This window comes from Oenanthe melanoleuca, chromosome Z (genome assembly GCF_029582105.1).
Source record: "Oenanthe melanoleuca isolate GR-GAL-2019-014 chromosome Z, OMel1.0, whole genome shotgun sequence".
Lineage (NCBI taxonomy): Eukaryota > Metazoa > Chordata > Aves > Passeriformes > Muscicapidae > Oenanthe > Oenanthe melanoleuca.
This window is the reverse complement of record NC_079362.1, coordinates 36,114,054-36,131,516: the sequence shown is the minus strand read 5'-3', so window position 1 is coordinate 36,131,516 and position 17,463 is coordinate 36,114,054. Positions and strand designations below refer to the sequence as shown.

The following is a 17,463-nucleotide window of genomic DNA, read 5'->3' as shown; positions in this document are numbered from 1 at the left end:
CCAGTTCTATGACAATGTTAAACTGCCACATTCCTAACCCCTACATTCAGTCCAGTGGCTCCATTTTAATTTTACCTTTTGAGAAAGCCCAAAATTGATCACCCTGAAGATTAACATTTTCCACTTTTCCAGATATTGGGTTGAGGGCTTAAATAAGGGGATATAGCTTCAAGTTAATTAAAGGCTGTCATTTGTTGTAGCTAATTTGTAGTAATTGGCTTTGGTTATGTACTGATTAGATAAATGAGAGCACATGTTTAACTAACAGATGATACATTACAGGACTGTTTCCTTTAATTTATCATCAATCATATGGAGCATTTTTTATAACAGGTTTATTTTAGCATTATGCCATTCCAAAATTCTTCTCTCAAGTCTTTTTTCTTCCCTTGAGGCTCCATATGCTGATTGAAAAAATGTTAAAAGGTACCATGGTAACGCTTGCTATGCTATAAGACATATTGAAGAAAGTTTTCAGACTCCACAGGCATAACTAAGACATTAAAAAATGCACAATAATGTCAGAAAAATACTCCAGAGATACAGCGCTAGTATCCAGAGATACTATTTTGAGATTTCATAGACTTGTTAATTATATATATATTTTACATAAAGATAATACTCAGAGAGTGGAAAAAGTGTCCCTAAAGAAAAGAAATTTGCTGTTTCACAGATGCAATATATTTTGCAGTTTAAAATATGGTTCATCTGCTCTCAAAGTATTGAACTGGAAATTTTGAAGCCTAAACTTTGCTAACTAGCATCCAACTACTGACATCACTGATCAACATCATTAAAAAACAAACGATACACATAAGGATTAATTTTGAGGGACAACAGGTTGAAAATTCAAAAGCACATACTGGTTTTGTTTTATATAAGTCCACCTCTGTCATGAGGATGATGACAAAGACCTAGAAGACCAGCTACACTCTTTAGGTTCCTCTTGCTCCTTTAAAAATCCAGCTAACCCTTATCTCCACTGGGGGCTCCCTTGCAGCATAGATTAGTAGCTGATATCCAGCAGGAGAAAACAGTATGATCAAGCCAGAGCACTAATCCCACATGCAGCCCTTCATTCCACAAGAAAAGGCACACCTCTAAATCCATACTATGATTGCACATTTCTACCAACTGAAGCCCACAGAGAAAGAACTTCATTTCCTGCATTCAGGCTGGATAATGAGTCTGAGTTTACACTTATTATTTTCTTTCAATTGCAAACCCACCCCACATATGATAATAATATATAATAGTAATAACACAGCAGTGTCTTCTGCATTTTTCCAATGGGGCTTGTTTCAGATTTGTTTTGCATTATGCAAATATACAAAACAGTAAACCTGACAACACGAGGTCTCTGAAATCCACTTCTTAAATGAAATTAAATTATATTAAATGTTTCCTATCTGTCAAGACTCAAAACCCAAGCATAATACTGTCTACCCAATGCATAGTAATTTTTGTAATCATGCTTTGTAACACTGAACCAAAAAAATAAAGTGACTTCATCTCAAGTAACAATTAGTTTACTCAGTGTCCTGAAACACACACCCCCCCTTACTCTCATTTTTATTTCTTGCATCTTCTCAAAACAGATTTTTAAGTCCAAAACCAAAGTACACTCTCAAAGCTGTATACATTTCATGGTTTCTTTAAAAAGTACTGTTCCAGATCTATAGTCTTAACCATACTACTACTTGGTTGCAAACCAAGAGCAGTTACAACACGTAATCCAGCTCTTTCTGCATGCAGCTGATTTGATAGTAAAGTTATACTCTATTGGAAAGCTACATATACCAAAGACTCAGCAATGATCTTAATATATCAGCTTATAAGATGTTTTATTTGGAGCCTGAAAGGGGAAGCTCTGACCAGGTTTTTATGAGTGTGGCAACTGTTGCAAATCGCAGTTCAGTAAAAATGTGTCTGCCATTTCCGCATCCACTGTCATTTCCACAGAAGACAAATTGATGACACATTTTGGCCAGTCCTTGGTCTGCACCATACAGGAATGGAGAGCCCACGATGCATTCTGGCATGCACATCCCACAGACATAGATGTACACACAGTTCCACAGAGCAGATTCAGTTGAAAATGTGAATCAAGTTTACACATCCCCACCCCTCCGCCTCCCAAACACTTGCACTGCAGTGGTTATGTTACAAGCACCTCATTCCAGAAGGCATGTAAAGAGACAAATTAACAGCATTTTTTTTGTGTCTTCACAAAGAATCAAGCTATTGGCTCCTTGTTTCCCACAGCCTTTAATGTTTCATCTAAAATTAAAACCAGCACGGCCAACAGCAACTAAAGGGTTTTTGTTTTTCTAAACAGACAAATCATAAAATCTGAACTACCAGCAGTATTTTGAGAATTGATGCATAACCTCTGCCCTGAGCCTGAAGTAAGAGTCATGAGGGTTCTAGCTCTGTGCTGTACAGCTGGTGGAATGTATGGGACCAGTGGGTCAAAAGTTTCATTTCATTGCTGTGCCAGAAATGCAGGTAACTCCAGCATCACAAAAGGGAGGTTAAGTTGGAAAACTGGTTGGGGGAGAAAGGAAACTGAAATCCCTCTAGCTCCCTCTGTAAGCTGGTAGAAAGTTCTGGCAGGGTTTGAATTTACAGTAAAAGGCAAAAAGGAGATATTACAGACATGGCAGTTCTAGGATACAGCTGAAAAAGGTTAATGTTCAGGAAAAGCTTAGACCAACAGTTTCCTGAGGGAGGAAGTGCTGGAAATCCCAAAACAGCAGGTTTAGAGTCCTGGGCTAGTCACAGGCATGCCTGTGACACAGAGGGAGCTGCCGCTCAGGCCAGACCAAACTGAAACCAGTTCCAGCAGGCTAGGCTTGACCCCAGGACATTCTCCCCATGGTGTTGCCTGGGAGCCTCTTCCCATCACTGTTGCCAGTGGGAAGGGGTCACCAGCTGCACGGACTCAGCCCCCACAGCCAAGCCCACCCAAAGGGAGGCATGATCCCACGACTCACAGACCATGATGAAAACACCAGAGAACACCACTGCAGACAATGGTTTCCAAATCTGCACTCAGCCAGTACTTCGAACCATAAAAAGATTATGTCACAAAACAAAAGCTTTAAAAAATTGTTTTCAAAAAAGACCAGTAGCCTAATATTTTGAGCCTACATGCCCCTCTCACAGTGATGATAGGTTCCTGGGAGGAACACCAAGGTGCAGGAGCTGCAATACCAGACTAAGCCAGCAGAAGCCTGCAGTTTGGTGTGCTCCAGCATGAGGGAAAGCTCACAACATGTATTTAATTTTCAACAATGGAGTAAGATGTAAAAATACTTGAAAAATATCATTAAATAAAACGTGCTGACATTCCACTGTTCACTTACATCTTAGCTCAGTATCTGCTGAGATGGCTAAAGACTTATCACTGATTTCAATCAAGTTCATATGAATAGTTAAGAAGTGGGAAGGGAAAATCCCATTTTTAGCACATCTGCAAGATGGCAAAACAGGATATCCATGACAACACCACTAATATTCTGCTAAAAACATGAAAAGGCATTAAGTTTTAATACCTGTAAAGCAAGATGAATCAGTTTGCCTGTTTCTGTTCTGTGAATTGGCTGATTTTTTTTTCTTTTTTTTCCCTTTTTTTTCTTCTTTTTTTTTTTCTTTTTTTTTTTTTTTTTTTTTTTTTTTTTAAGGTAAGCTGTAAATGTATGCATGTAGTGACCTCATATTCAAGTTTGGCCAAGGAAGACTTCAGTCAACGATATTCTTAGGAAAACTAATAATTTAGGGCAGAGGCAGTCCATTCATTACATAAAGGGATATGGCTGTGAAAACAGGAAAACATTTCAAACTGAGCATATTTCCAATATACACCATTTTCAGAGGTGAAGTTATCTGAAAAAGGCTCATTTTGTATCAAATTTCTAAGATGGCCCCATGAACACATGTCCTGAAATGAAATGAAGAGGTGAATTTGATTAATATTTTAATCTGAGCAGGAGGAAAGAGAGATTCAGACAAAACATATTTCCAGGTAGAATCTTCTTCCCATCTATGTTATAACTGTTAAATTATTTTCTGTATAGATACTGCATGATAATGTATAATGGAGGAGTTTAAGGGATCGATATTTTTCCTTACATGAATTATTTAAAAGATGATGGAAGGTGGAAGAAAAATGTGTTGAGAATTAAGAAACCAAAAATAAGTATACTTACTTGTGAATTTTAAAAGAGGTTTACCTGCCAAGACAAAATCAAAATTTTGTGTATCCCCTCCAATAGATGACTTTTCAGTATGTAAAATAAAAGAAGAGGGGAGTCACAAGGAATACTCAGAGAGGACACATATAATCAGGGAATTAAATATATTTATACACACACACACACACACACACACACACATATATATATATATGTAATTAGCATGGCAAAATTCAGGATCCAAAATCACGGGAAAGAATTTCAAAGAGCTACTCAGTGCAAGGCAAATATTTTGAAATAGGCCGAGCTGAAAATGACCACTGGAGAACAACAAATTAGATGAGTTTTCCTTAAAGTAAAGCAACAGACTGAGTGATGTTCAGGTATAATACATTCTCATAGGAAGAGAAATAATAAGATAAACACAAATCACTTCAGGAACAGTGTATTTCACAGAACACATATATATCCCATAGAACAGTGGTAAGTACTTCCGTGAACTTAAGAAAGCTGCTCATAATAAATATAAATCATTTAGCTCCATTCAATGTATAATTGTTAAGACAACACACCACATATCCAAGAAAGATACTAAAAACCCAAAAAGACAAAGTAAAGATTCATGCTGGGGAAAATACAAAAATATTAGTGTATGTAAGCAGAATTAATTGTTCTCAAAGTTTCTAAAAACTAAGTTCTGTTTAACTCCAATTAAATAAAGGCTTGATTCAAAATTCCAGGAGAAACACATCAATTGAATGTGTTGCATTTGATACTGATTCTACCAGTGGTCCAAAAAGACCACAGGTCTCTGCCTGATTCATCACAGAAGCTTTGGTACTACACACAAAGGGAAGGGAAAAAATCTGTCACGTGTGTAGGAGGCTCCTCAAAATGGGGAAACTCTGCTGTCTGACAGGAAGACATTTCATATTTTTTATTGTAAGGGAGTGGGAACTCTGGTCCTTTATGTTCATTTTATGTCATTTAGATTCTCCTGCTTTCCAAACCTCTGTAAATGTTCCCACACTGTGACACAAGTACAAGAATTGTTATTCTTTGAGATGAAAATGTACCTGAGATGAAAATTGAGATGAAAATTGTTCCCTGCGCATTATCTTCAAAAATTCTGTTATCATCTAGTCTTCTTCAAATGGGAGCATACCAATTAATCCCATCTTAACCAAAACCCACAAGTACTGGCTTGTCATTTACCATAAGATCAGTGAGCCCTCCAGTGGCTATTTTAAACCTTAAATTGTAAAAATAACCATAAGAAAAAATATTTGTATATATGTAGTTATTCAGATTACATTTGATTTCATTTATATTCTGTCATCTTTTACCACTTCAACTAAACAACACTTAAGGCAACCTTTATACTTGCAAACAGATGTATTTGTATCTCAAAAACACTTTATTTCACTCCTGTGTATGAACAAAATCTGTAAGTGATACATTTTAAACATTTGAGTAACTTCACAGAAGCCTATGAGCAATATTTAACTAAGGGGGGAGGAAAATATCAATGCATTGGGCTCAAAAATCAAAATCTTAGCCTATAATCCTGTAGGATATACACACTCCCTCTTGAAACTACAGACATCTAGGACAATGAATAAACATTCACAAGCTTTTTCAATGTAAAACCCAGCATGTGGCAGATTTAACATAAATAAAAAAAATACCTCTTCTCATAAAGGAACTTGTTCAGCCATGGAACTCTTTGCAATATGATACTGTGGAGAGAAGACATTATGTCTTCTGAGAAGACATTTGGCCCAAAGACGACCTGAAAATTCATGAAGCAAAAATTCATATGGGCAAAGAATCCTTCATCAAGAATCTAGACTAAACTGGGAATGTGTCATCACAATAGTTTTGCAACTCTTACGCTCTTAAATTACAGAAGCAAACACCAGATAAAGCTGTAAAGATAAGTTTGGGTAAAAGGATCTTGTCTCAGGTCTAGAACTGACATATTCAAGTTTAAATAAAACCTCACTTAAAGTATTTAAACACTGTATGAAAAAATATCCAGTAACTGAAGAACTCTCCACTACAGATTTTTTGCCCTTGATCCACTCTACGACATTGTCATGTTGCAGAGCCTCCAGGAAAAATTTGAGCAGGACTGTGCCTCATTTGACAGAATATTCTTCTGCTTGATTCTTCAGTTATTATACAGTATCATCCTGAATGTGTTATATGAGCATTGGTTGCTATGGAAATCATCTGCTAAATTCTGCATTATTGATTTTGTTTAACATGGGAATTGAATCATAGAACCATTAAGGCTGGAAGAGACCTTCAAAATCATTGACTCTGACCTTTGACAGAAGTTGATGCTGTCAACTAAACAGAACTAAGTGTCATGTCCAGTTGTTTCTCGAACGGCTCCAGGGTTGGTAACTTCACCACCTCCCAGGCAGCCCATTCCAACGGCTCAATAACTCCTTCCATAAAGAAATACTTACTGATGTCCAACCTGAACCTCACCTGGCACATTACAAGCCTATGTCCTCTTGTCCTGTCACTGGTTGCCTGGGAGAAGAGGCCGACCCTGAGCTGGCTACACCCTCCTGTCAGGCAGTTCTAGAGAAGGATAAGGCCTCCCCCGAGACTCCAGACTAAACAATCCCAGCTCCCTCAGCTGCTCCTCACAGGACTGGTGCTCCAGACCCTTCATTAGCTCCATTGCCCTTCCCTGAACACACTCAACGTCCTTCTTGTACTGAGAGGCCTAGAACTGAACACAAGATTCAAGGTGTGGCCTGGACAGTGCCAAGTTCAGAGAGGACAATCACTGCCCTGGTCACTATTGCTGATCCAGGCCAGGATGCCATTGGCCTTCTTGGCCACCTGGGCACAGCCAGCTCATGTTCAGCCACTGCTGACCAGCACTCCCAGGTCCCTTCCACCTTCCAGCCACTCTGATCCCAGCTACCTGGATTTGTGACACAAGGATCAACACTTCACCTCATTGAACATCACGGAATTGGCCTCTGCCTATCAATCCAGCCTATCCAGATCCCTCTGCAGGGCCTTCCACCCTCCAGAAGATCAATTTGCCTGCCCACTTTGTTGTCATCTACAAACTTACTGAGAGTGCATTCAATCCCCTCATCCAGATCATTGATAAAGATGTTAAATAGGAGAGGCACGAATACTGAGACCTGGGGAACCCCATAAAGTGACAGGCCACCGACTGAGTGTAACTCCATTCACCACCACTGTCTGGGTTCAGTCTTTGCCTTAAATCAGCAAATAGAGCCCTTGTCCAAGCCATGGGCTGCCACATTCTTCAGGAGAATGCTCTGGCTGAAGTCCATCTGCCTGGGGCCTCCCTGGTTAACCAGGACTGATGGTAAATGATGGTGAGTGGCTTGGTGAGCTCTTCCTCCCTTCCCTCAGTACTCTTAGGTGAGTCCCATCCAGCCCCACACACTTGTGATTGCCCAAGTGGCACAGCAGGTCATTAACTACTTCCTCCTGGACTGCATGGGGTCTGTTCTGCCCCCATCCCTGCCCACCAGCTCAGGGGCTGGCTGCCCTGAGGACAGCTGGGCTTTCTGTTAATAACTGAGGCAAAGATGAAATCAAACAACCCAGCCTTTTCCTCATTCTTTCTCATTCCTCATCTTTGGTGACACTTAATTTCCCTACATCCAATAAATGATGATTTTCCTTGGGTCTCTTTTATTTTTTAATGCATTTATAAAAACAGTTTTTATTATCTTTCACAGCACTAGCCAGAATGAGTTTTAGCTGATCTTTCGCCTTTCTAATTTTCTCTCTACATGAACTAACAGCATAGTTGTACTATCCCTGAGTTGCCTGCTCCATCTTCCAAAGGTCATAAAATCTCTTTTATTCCATGAGTTCCAGTGACAGTTTCTTCTTTACTCAGGCTGGTCTTCTCTTCCAGCCCACCTTTTAGCTCCTGTACCTTTAAGATTTCCTTCTTAAAGCATGTCCCCTTCCTGAACCCCTTTGTTTTTAAGGGCAGTTTCCTGAGATTCTCTGAACCAGAGTTCTGAACAGGCCAAAGTCTGCACTCTGAAAGCCCAAGGTAGAGGTTCTGTTGATCCTCTTCCTTATTTCACCAAGAGCAGAGAAACTCTATCATTCCATGGTCATTCCATGTGCCCAGGATGGCCCCTGACCAGCATGTCCCACAGCCCTTCTCTGTTTGAGAGCAGCAGCTCTGGCAGGGCATCCCCTGGCAGGCTCCCCTGCCACCTGTGTCTGAAGGGACCTTCCACACACCCCAGGAACCTCCCAGACTGTCTCCTCTCCACTGCTGAGTGTCCAGCAGGCATTTGGCAAGGTAAAGCCTCCCAAGAACGAGGGCTGGTGATCATGGAACATCCACTGACAGAACATTTCACTTCATGCTGGTTGGGTGGTGTGTGCCAGACTCCCAGCAGGGTCTGTGCCTTGTTGGCCATCCCTCTGACTGTCACCACAGGCTCTCAGCCTTATCCCCACTGCCCCTGAGCTCTGTGCAGCCAAAACCCTCCCAGTGTACAGAGCCCCCACCGCCTCTCCTTCCTCACCTGTCCCTTCTGAAGAGCTTGTAGCCACCCCCTGCAGCATCCAGCCACCCCACCACACTTCCATGGTGATAACTGCATCACAGCTTCCTGCTGCTCCCATTGTTTGTTCCCCATGCAGGGTGCACTGGTGCAGATGCACTTCAGCTGGGCTGTCCATGTCACCCACAGCACTGGTGTGCCAAACCAGGCTACTCAGTGTCACTTTTTAGACCTAAGCTGTAGCCTTTTGAGTAACTGCTGATCACTACTTCCACAAGATCCCTAAAAGCAGAATGAGAGAATTAAATCTCAATGAAATGACACAGAGCAACATTAGCTTCCAAGCTCTGCAAAGATCTGAATGGATCACAGACATTCTGTATTGATTCTGCAAGCTGGGCACTTCTATGACTTCGGAATATTTTATTCAATAATCTATTAAATAATAATTTGAATAATTTATTCAATACCATCAAAATGTAATTCTTGAATCAGCATAGGTACTGCATGGAGTGTGCATCAAAATTTGCTCTATTTTTCAAGTTTGTTTATCCTCTCTCAGAGGACAATCCTCAGCAACTCAACTGGATAATTTTCAACACTTACATTGTTTTATTCGCAGTCAGCTAGACCATCAAAACATAGCAACATTCTTCAGTCTCTCAACAGTTTTGTGTGAACCAAACCAAAAATAACCCATCTTCTGAATTTTCTAAGGGGATGTTAATTAGCACACAAACAACTCAACACTTATGAGAAAGTCCTTCAAATCAAGTAAGGCAGTAAATTCAAATTTAACTATCTAAATAGAGGTAAATTCTGAAGATCAAACCTTCAGAGACAAATACTGTTAATATTACACCTACAAGTAGCCTGAGAGTGCTTTGGGGACTACTACTGTTGTGGAATACTAGGCAAACATCATATAAAGCCAGCAAATAAAATCATCAAATAGAAAGTTATCTTACTGAATATAAGAATTAAGCGAGACTGGTTTTCTACTGACTCATGATTTGTGGCTCTACAGTCTCAGAAGACATGTACACCAAATGCTGAAAGATATTTACCCCTAAAGCATTTATGCAAAGTTTTTTCTCCCACATAGATTCTGTCTAATAAGGTACAAGTTTAACTGCAACATCATCCACCATCAGAGTTCTTCTGCTCTATTTGTCTGCCTGTTATCACGAAACCTGAAATAATTTATCAGCATTTGTCTTAACTTTGAGCCGTTCAAAAGCTAGTTGAGGATCAAAACTGATGAGAAGTGCAATTGTGTACACCTTGCTTCCATAAGAAACACTGAAAATATAAAACCAGAGATAACAGTTCATCAATATGTGCTATGAATGTGATTCACATTCAAATTACTCAAAAGTTATTAACTGTGTATATGATTATGACTCATGAAGACAGTACAAAAGGTTCCTTGACTCTGATCTTGCTTTTCTATTCAGAGAAATACATTCAAGCATCTGACATTAGTGTTTTATAAGGACATGTTTGAAAACTGAAGCACAGTAAAAGTACATTTAACTCATTTTTTTTAATGTCTCACAGAACTAAACAGGAAAAACTGCAGAGACTTTTAATCAGAGATTGCTATGCACAACACAGATGGCAAATTTTTCATCTTCCCCCTTCTGAAAAAAAGCACAGAAAATATTTTCATGTACCACAACTTACATCCTGAATTCTGTACATGCAATAGTTAAGGTGCACATGGGCCCTTCATTGTAACAGTGTTATCACAGCCCACATATCTCTGTAGATGGCCTCAGTCACAAGTAAACAGGTTACACAAAGGATTTAGATCTGCTCCTTTCTAGATACACAAAATCATTCCCCACAACAATGTTCATAATCCATCTTTAGTTCTGAAGAGCCTCTATGCTGACTACAGTCATGCTGTTTACATACAGAGTGCAGAATACCAGTGCTCCATTTTCTATGTGCTTGTGTTACTATAGAGTGCTTGTTGTTAGCTATAGAGACAGAAAGGGAAGCTCAAGAATATTCTCTTCGTATCTTGTCTTTTAACAACAACTTAATCACAGCTGCTGCCCTAATCAGACAGGTATCTGATCAGGAACTTACATTCCAGTTGTGCAGCTCGCTCACATTTCTCCTAACAAAGCTATACCCCTAAGGCTATGTGGAATACTTGTTAGCCTTTGCTATGGCAAACTTCTTTGATAAATGTTTTAATACATGCCTTCAACATGCTGAGGCAAAAGTGCATGATAAAGCTTCTCAGCAGATTTTCTCTTCAATAAATATGGGTATTTGTGGTCTCACTCACTTCTGACCTGGTTCAGAAGCATTGGAGTGAGAATTCAATTCACCACTTGATAATCTTAATTCCAGAAACGAACTTCTTTGGATATGAAAACATGTAACAGTCACAATTAAAAGGTCATTCCAGAGCAGTGGAGATAAAAAAATTACTTTTGTTCTATAGTCCGTATTTGCAAAAGTTACAGTGGGAAAGCATAACTAACACAACGATGGAAAGCAGGCCTCAAAGAAACCTCTGATCAAAGACAGGATCAGCTTGACCTAAAGCATTACTGCAGAAAGCATTTTTTTTTCTGAAATGTTCTAAGACATTTAAATTATGAACTGGTAGGAAATGCTTCCTAAGGTCTAGCATAAAGCTGCTTTGATAAAGTTCAAGCATTTTTGTTCTCTCCACATTGTACAGAACAGTTTATTTCCTTCTTTGCAATGTGACGACAGCCTTTGTGAGTAACAGTATCCTCCAACAGCTCTCTAACAGTGCCCCATCTGCCCCACAGTATAAAAAAGGCTTTCTGATGTTCATAAAGAACATCGCGTGTTTCAGTTGTGCCCCCTGCCTCTGGTCCTGTCAGGGCACTACTGCAATGAGCCTGGTTCTGGTCTTCTTTGCATCCCACCTTCAAGTTTTCATCTTCATAGCCCTTCACTGAACTCTCCCTAGCAGCTCCATCTTTCTCTCGCACTTAGGAGCCCAAAGCTGGTCTCCAGCAGAGACCTCCCATGTGCTGTATGGAGGGGCAGGACACCTCCCTCAACTGATGCCTTGGGTTTTAGCTTTTTATTTTTTAGACTCTCTGCTGCCTGTGTGTAACTCTGAAACTTTGTTTTAGTAAGCAAAATTAGAAACTTCGTATTGCTGTTAGTAAGTTCTCCTCACAGGGTAGCTAGAAAAAACAATCCCTTCCTAGACAGAGAATCAAGGACAACCGTTACCCAGAATGCATAAACACCCACCAGGGGAAGGGTGCAAGCCAGGGAGCTGAGACTTCATGGCCTGGAGCTGTGATTGGACAACTGAACTCAATATGTAGATGAACCAAAACTTACAAAAGTGTAAAATCTCGTGACGGGATCCATGTTGGGTCCATCCTGGGTATAGCCCTGGCCAGGCTCTTGTACTGCCCTAGGTGTATCCTTTTACAGCCCCTCAATACATAACTACTTTATTCTTTTAACTGTCTAGTCTCTGCTCCATATCAGCCTCTCTAGGCATCACAACCTGCTGGTAACACTCATCCCACTGCAGCCTAGGGCAAGGACATAGTGCTGGGTCACATTCAGCTCAGTGGTCATCACCATTCCCAAGTCCTTTTCTGAAAAACACATCTCCAGCTGGGGAGTTCCCACCATATACTGGTGCCTGTGGTTGTTCTTTCACAGGTGCAGGACTTTGCTACTCCCCTTGTTCCACTTGTTACTCTCGACTTCATGAAGGTCCTCTCAGCCTATTTCTGCTGTTCCCTGACCTGGCTGCACAACCCTGTGGTTTCTCAGTTACTCCCCCCAGCTAGGTGTCATCTGCAAACTTGCTAGGAGGTACACTCTGCCCCACTGTGCAGGTCACGCCTCTGTTTATTGGTCTCCAATTAGACTTGTGTCATGTGCCACCATTCTCTGCGCCTGGCCACTCACCTAAGCTCATTGCCTGCACACCCAGTCCATGCATCAGCTGCTTCTCTTTGAAGGTATTACCTGGAGCCAAAAGCCTTGTTGAAGTCTACAAAAAAAATGAGAAAGGGTTACACACAGCCTTACGTAAAGATCAATTTTCTCTCTTGTTTAGTATGTATGAGGTAAGCAGAAAGCCTACAAAAGGAAACATGTATTTCATCAAATAGAACCCATCATGGTGGTTTAATCTTTTTCTTCCCATCATTGCACAATGACATTCCTAACAGAAAACATTGCATACGTTCTGCCTCAAGTATTTAAAAATAACAGTTGTGCTGCCTGAAATTAAGCTAAGAACTCCAAACCTCTCTATCTTGAACAACCCAACCAAAAATTTAGAAAATTTGCAGGTGGTTTGTACTTTTAGAATTACACTGGAATATACAATCCTTTGTTACATGAAATCACACACTTAGCTACACCAGTTCAAAAACACTGATTTCATTTTGCCTGTAACTAACCTGTGCCCAACAGGCTCTAATATGCAGCCAAATTAAGAGTAAAGTATTACTGCTAGATTATGATAATCACTCATTTTAATGGTTGCATGGTGTGAGACTGGCTTAAACTTTATTGTTTAACACAAGCTGCAGTTCGAGCAGAAACAATGCTGCTAAAGAAATCATACCTATTACCCACGCATGTGTATCAGCAGTCATGCATCACATGGCTTTGGCTGTTTTTTTCTTCCATCAGAACTGTTTTCAGACAGATGCATTACATAACCACGGGCAGTACCCACGTTTCTGGCAGCACCAAGGAAGCAGAAATAAAAGGAAAAGAAGTCTCTGCAGAGAGGAGCACACCAAAGGCGGGGGGCATGCAGCATGGGGAGAAATTTAGGGTTGACATTAAAAAACTCTTTACTGCAAGGTTGCCCGGGGAGGCCGTGGACGCCGCATCCCGGGGCGTGTTCAAGGCCAGGTTGGATGGGGCTGAGCAACCTGATCCGGGTGTCCCCATCCATGGTAGGTGGTTGGAACTACGCAATGTTTCAGGCCCCTTTCAAGCACTCTATGGTTCCGTGATTCTGTGAAAGCAACCCTGAGATCGCTCTTTCTGGCCACGTTCCCACCGCGCTTATCGCATCCCACAGGGCAGACACAGCACGCCGGTCTGCACCCCAGGATAACACGGCTTACAGCAGCTATCCGGCAGCCAGGGAACAACATCATCTTAAAGTCAACACGACGCTTATTTAAAAGGACGAAGGCATCACTCTCTCGCTGCCTTGAAAGCAGCCGGGCCGCCGGACACCGGGGACCAAACCAAACGGGGCCGGCGTCGCGCACAGCAACAGCGCTGAGCGCCGCGCCGAGCTGCGCATGTGCGGGCTCGGCGCGGCCGCACCGCCGTACGCTGGAAGGGGGCGCGCCCGCCCCGGCCGCCGCTGGCCAATCAGGCGCGCCCGCTCCTCTTCCCCCACCGCCAGCCCCGCCTCCCCGCTTCGTGCCGATTTCACCGCTCCGCCCGTTACGTAACGCACCCCCGCCCCCCGCGGCGGCCGGGGATTGGTTGGGAGCGGCGAGCGCGCGAGTCACGCGGTGACGGGCTCGGGTGGGGCGCGCCGGCGCGGCGCGCGATTGGCCGGCCCCGGCGAGAGCCAATGGGAGCCGAGCCGTTGGATTCAAACGGTGTGGGGCGCGGAAGGGGGCAGTTAGTGCGCGAGGGGTCCGTGAGGGGAGAACCAGAGGCTGCTGCCCGTGCTGCTGCTTCCAGCCTGTGCTGCCGCTCGCCATGGCCCACAAGCAAATCTATTATTCCGATAAGTACTCTGACGAGCAGTACGAATACCGGTAAGAAGCTGTAGGAGAGTGCGGAAGGGCCAGCTGGAGGGATTAGGAAGAGCCGTTCCGTAGGAGGGCGGCTCGGCCAGGCGCCTCGGCCGAGTTGTGCGGTCTGCTCTCAGGGAATGAGGAGGCTCTACCGGGGTAATGAAGCCAGAGAGAGCGCAAAACCAGCGGGGAAGGGCTGTGACGAGCCTTCCCATGGGGGGGTTTCCGCGTGAAACTGGCGGGACGGGGGATGAGTAATGAGTCCGAATGCTGTAATGGGTTGGCTCAGATTGCTCGCTGAGCGGCCAGTGTAAGCGCTGGCCACGGGGTGATGGCGGAGAGGCGGTGCCCTCTGCGCTGACTGCAGGGAGGGGACTGTGGCAGAGCCTGCGATGGCGCAGCGTCGGCCCCTACCGACGGCGGCCTGTTGAAGTTTAACTCTTCTAGGATTACTTGAAAGCTGTATTGCAAGTACTTTAGAAGTCCAAAGTTACCATTTTTCAAGTAGCTGTTGCAGCAGCCTGTTGCCCTGAGTGTACGGTCGTTGGAGTCTGAGGCGGTCTAAATCTCTTCTAAGGACTATTTGGGTCCCAGTATGCAGTTGCTTTACAGATGAAACGTTTAATAATCGTAAATTATTTTAAACTGGATTCTGGGACAAGTTTCATAATCGAATTCATGCCAAGAGTCAGTACTCTTGGTTTTTTTTGTAGCGGAAGTATTCATAACCTGTTTATTGTCTTTCAGTGCAGATCTGTTCCAATTTTCTAATGAATAGGATTTTGTGTGTGTGTGTTTAATTATTAAACTTCTATAGACATGTGATGCTGCCACGTGAACTTTCAAAACAAGTGCCAAAATCTCATCTGATGACTGAAGAAGAGTGGAGACGACTTGGTGTTCAGCAGAGTCTTGGCTGGGTTCACTATATGATCCATGAGCCAGGTGAGCACATCTGAACAGAATTTAGACAAAAAAGTCAAATATCAACTGCCTGGTGCTCAGCTCAACTATGTGATGTGTAACTCGTACTGTGGAATCCATTTGGAATTCACTACTGAATGTCAGTCTCTCCTTGCTGCTTTAGTCCTTTACCAACAAAAGCAACATACTTTTATTTGCAGCCTTCACCTCCTGCTTCCAGACTCGCAAAATGCAACTCTTGTCCTCGGTGTGTACGGTTTATCTGGAGACAAAAAATACCAGGCTGGAAAGTGTTCCTGCCTCTGCCCATAGAAATAGGCTTTTTGTGAGCTCTTAAATAACATGAGTATGATGTGACAGAACCAAAGTTAATGTAATGGCATATCTTTAAATCATAAGGCTGACGCACCCACTTTTTGTACAACTTAGTAAATAGTCATGTAGATAGGTCCTGTATTAATCTTCTGAAGATTCTAGAGGATAGTTTCAACTCTAGCTGTAGAGCCTCCTAAGAAATCAATATTTCAGTTAATAGGGTGCAAAGCCCTAAAACTTACTAACTAGGATATTGGTATTGTGGGAGCAGCCATTCCAGGTAACTTAACCATTGACAAGCCTGACTAAAAAGTAACAGGTAATTGATAAATTGCAGCAGCATGAAGTTCCAAGTTTCTGAAGAATCAGGTGAGGAAATTAACATAGCCTTCTAGTGTTTCCCTTATTTAGGTAATTTTGATTATTTAGACTTTCCTGGAGGCATTTAGAATTGAGAAGATTGATGATAATAATGTAAGTTGGCTGTATTAGCCAAAGTGGATTTTGTTGGTGCTTGATGTGTGCCTAACAGACAGTATCAGCAGTTTGTTAGTCCAAGTTACAAAATCAGCGTTTATCAAATAGCCTAATGTACAATTACATTATAAAATACTCTGTATTTTCTCAATACTTCCCTCCTGTAAGCATCTTAAGTTTACGATACTGCCAGCATTGGGTATAAAAATAAAAACTTGACTATTGTAATAGTACTGCAGACTTGGTCTGTTAATATTGCATGTTGGGGGGCCATACTTTGGCTTCCTATTTTTTTATTTGAAACTAGGCTTCAACTACCGTTTCAATATTAAAGAAATCCCTTTTATCAAGATTTGGACAAACTGACACTTTGTTTATTTTTCTTCCCGCAGAACCACATATTCTGCTCTTCAGAAGACCTCTTCCAAAGGATGAGCAGAAATAAGCCATTGCCTCTTGAATTTTCTGGAAACTATGTATATGAGTGTATATATGTTGGTAGTATTCAGTGAATACTTTAAATTTACAAAACATACATCCAAACCTGTGCATGAGCTGTATTATTCACAGCAACAAAGCTCAGTCAAATGCAATTCCAAGCAGGCTGCTATGATGTTCAAAGAGAGATGAATTTATCTTTTAATGTGCCTCTCTGACTTAAATTGTGTTGATGTTTATGTTGCATGTTCTGATTTGCTTATGGCTGGTTCGTGTTCCTTAACTTTTGCACTCATGTTCCTGCTGCAGTGTAGTATGTTCAAATCCAATAGTTCCACTTTTTAGTAGTAAGAGTTTTTAAGAAATAAACTGTTTTTGATGTTCAATGAAACCTAAGTGTCTGGATTTGTAATTTACTAGACAAAACAAATATTCATTGTCTAACATTTTTTAAGAATATCTACTTAAAGAAACAAAAGTAATTTGGTGGACCTGGTATTACTTGGTATAAACTTAGGGTTGAGTAGTACTCAGTATTTCAAAGAGCTTTTTAGGCTTCTTTGTTTAACTTTGCTGATAACAAGTTTTTTCCCTGGGGTTTAGCCTGCTCTTCCTGTGTTGCATTGAAAAGGTCACTGTGGCTTCTTGGGACACTGTAGTAGTAGCTATACAGACAGATCTTTTTTTTAAGAAGATGTTTCTGTATATTGAGTAACGTTTTAAAAGAGTAACGGGTTCATTTCGAAGGCAAATTGCATTACAGTTGTACATGGTTTGGAAGGCCAACAAAAGCAGGGTGGAAGAAAAAATAGCTGTATTTCCACTAAC

General features: G+C 41.7%; 2 protein-coding genes across 2 annotated transcripts; one reads left to right on the top strand and one right to left on the bottom strand.

Annotated features, from left to right (window-relative positions):
- Positions 1-10,263: 10,263 nt before the first annotated feature.
- Positions 10,264-14,445, bottom strand: LOC130265465 (translation initiation factor IF-2-like). Its single transcript, XM_056514565.1, has 3 exons — positions 13,849-14,445; positions 12,668-12,752; positions 10,264-10,377 (listed from the first exon to the last, which is right to left on the bottom strand). Exons 1-3 carry the CDS (start codon positions 14,443-14,445, stop codon positions 10,364-10,366), a joined length of 696 nt encoding a protein of 231 aa, XP_056370540.1. The 3' UTR covers positions 10,264-10,363.
- Positions 14,214-17,026, top strand: CKS2 (CDC28 protein kinase regulatory subunit 2). The gene is made up of 3 exons (XM_056514306.1): positions 14,214-14,502; positions 15,299-15,426; positions 16,590-17,026. Exons 1-3 carry the CDS (start codon positions 14,444-14,446, stop codon positions 16,640-16,642), a joined length of 240 nt encoding a protein of 79 aa, XP_056370281.1. The 5' UTR covers positions 14,214-14,443; the 3' UTR covers positions 16,643-17,026.
- Positions 17,027-17,463: the final 437 nt, after the last annotated feature.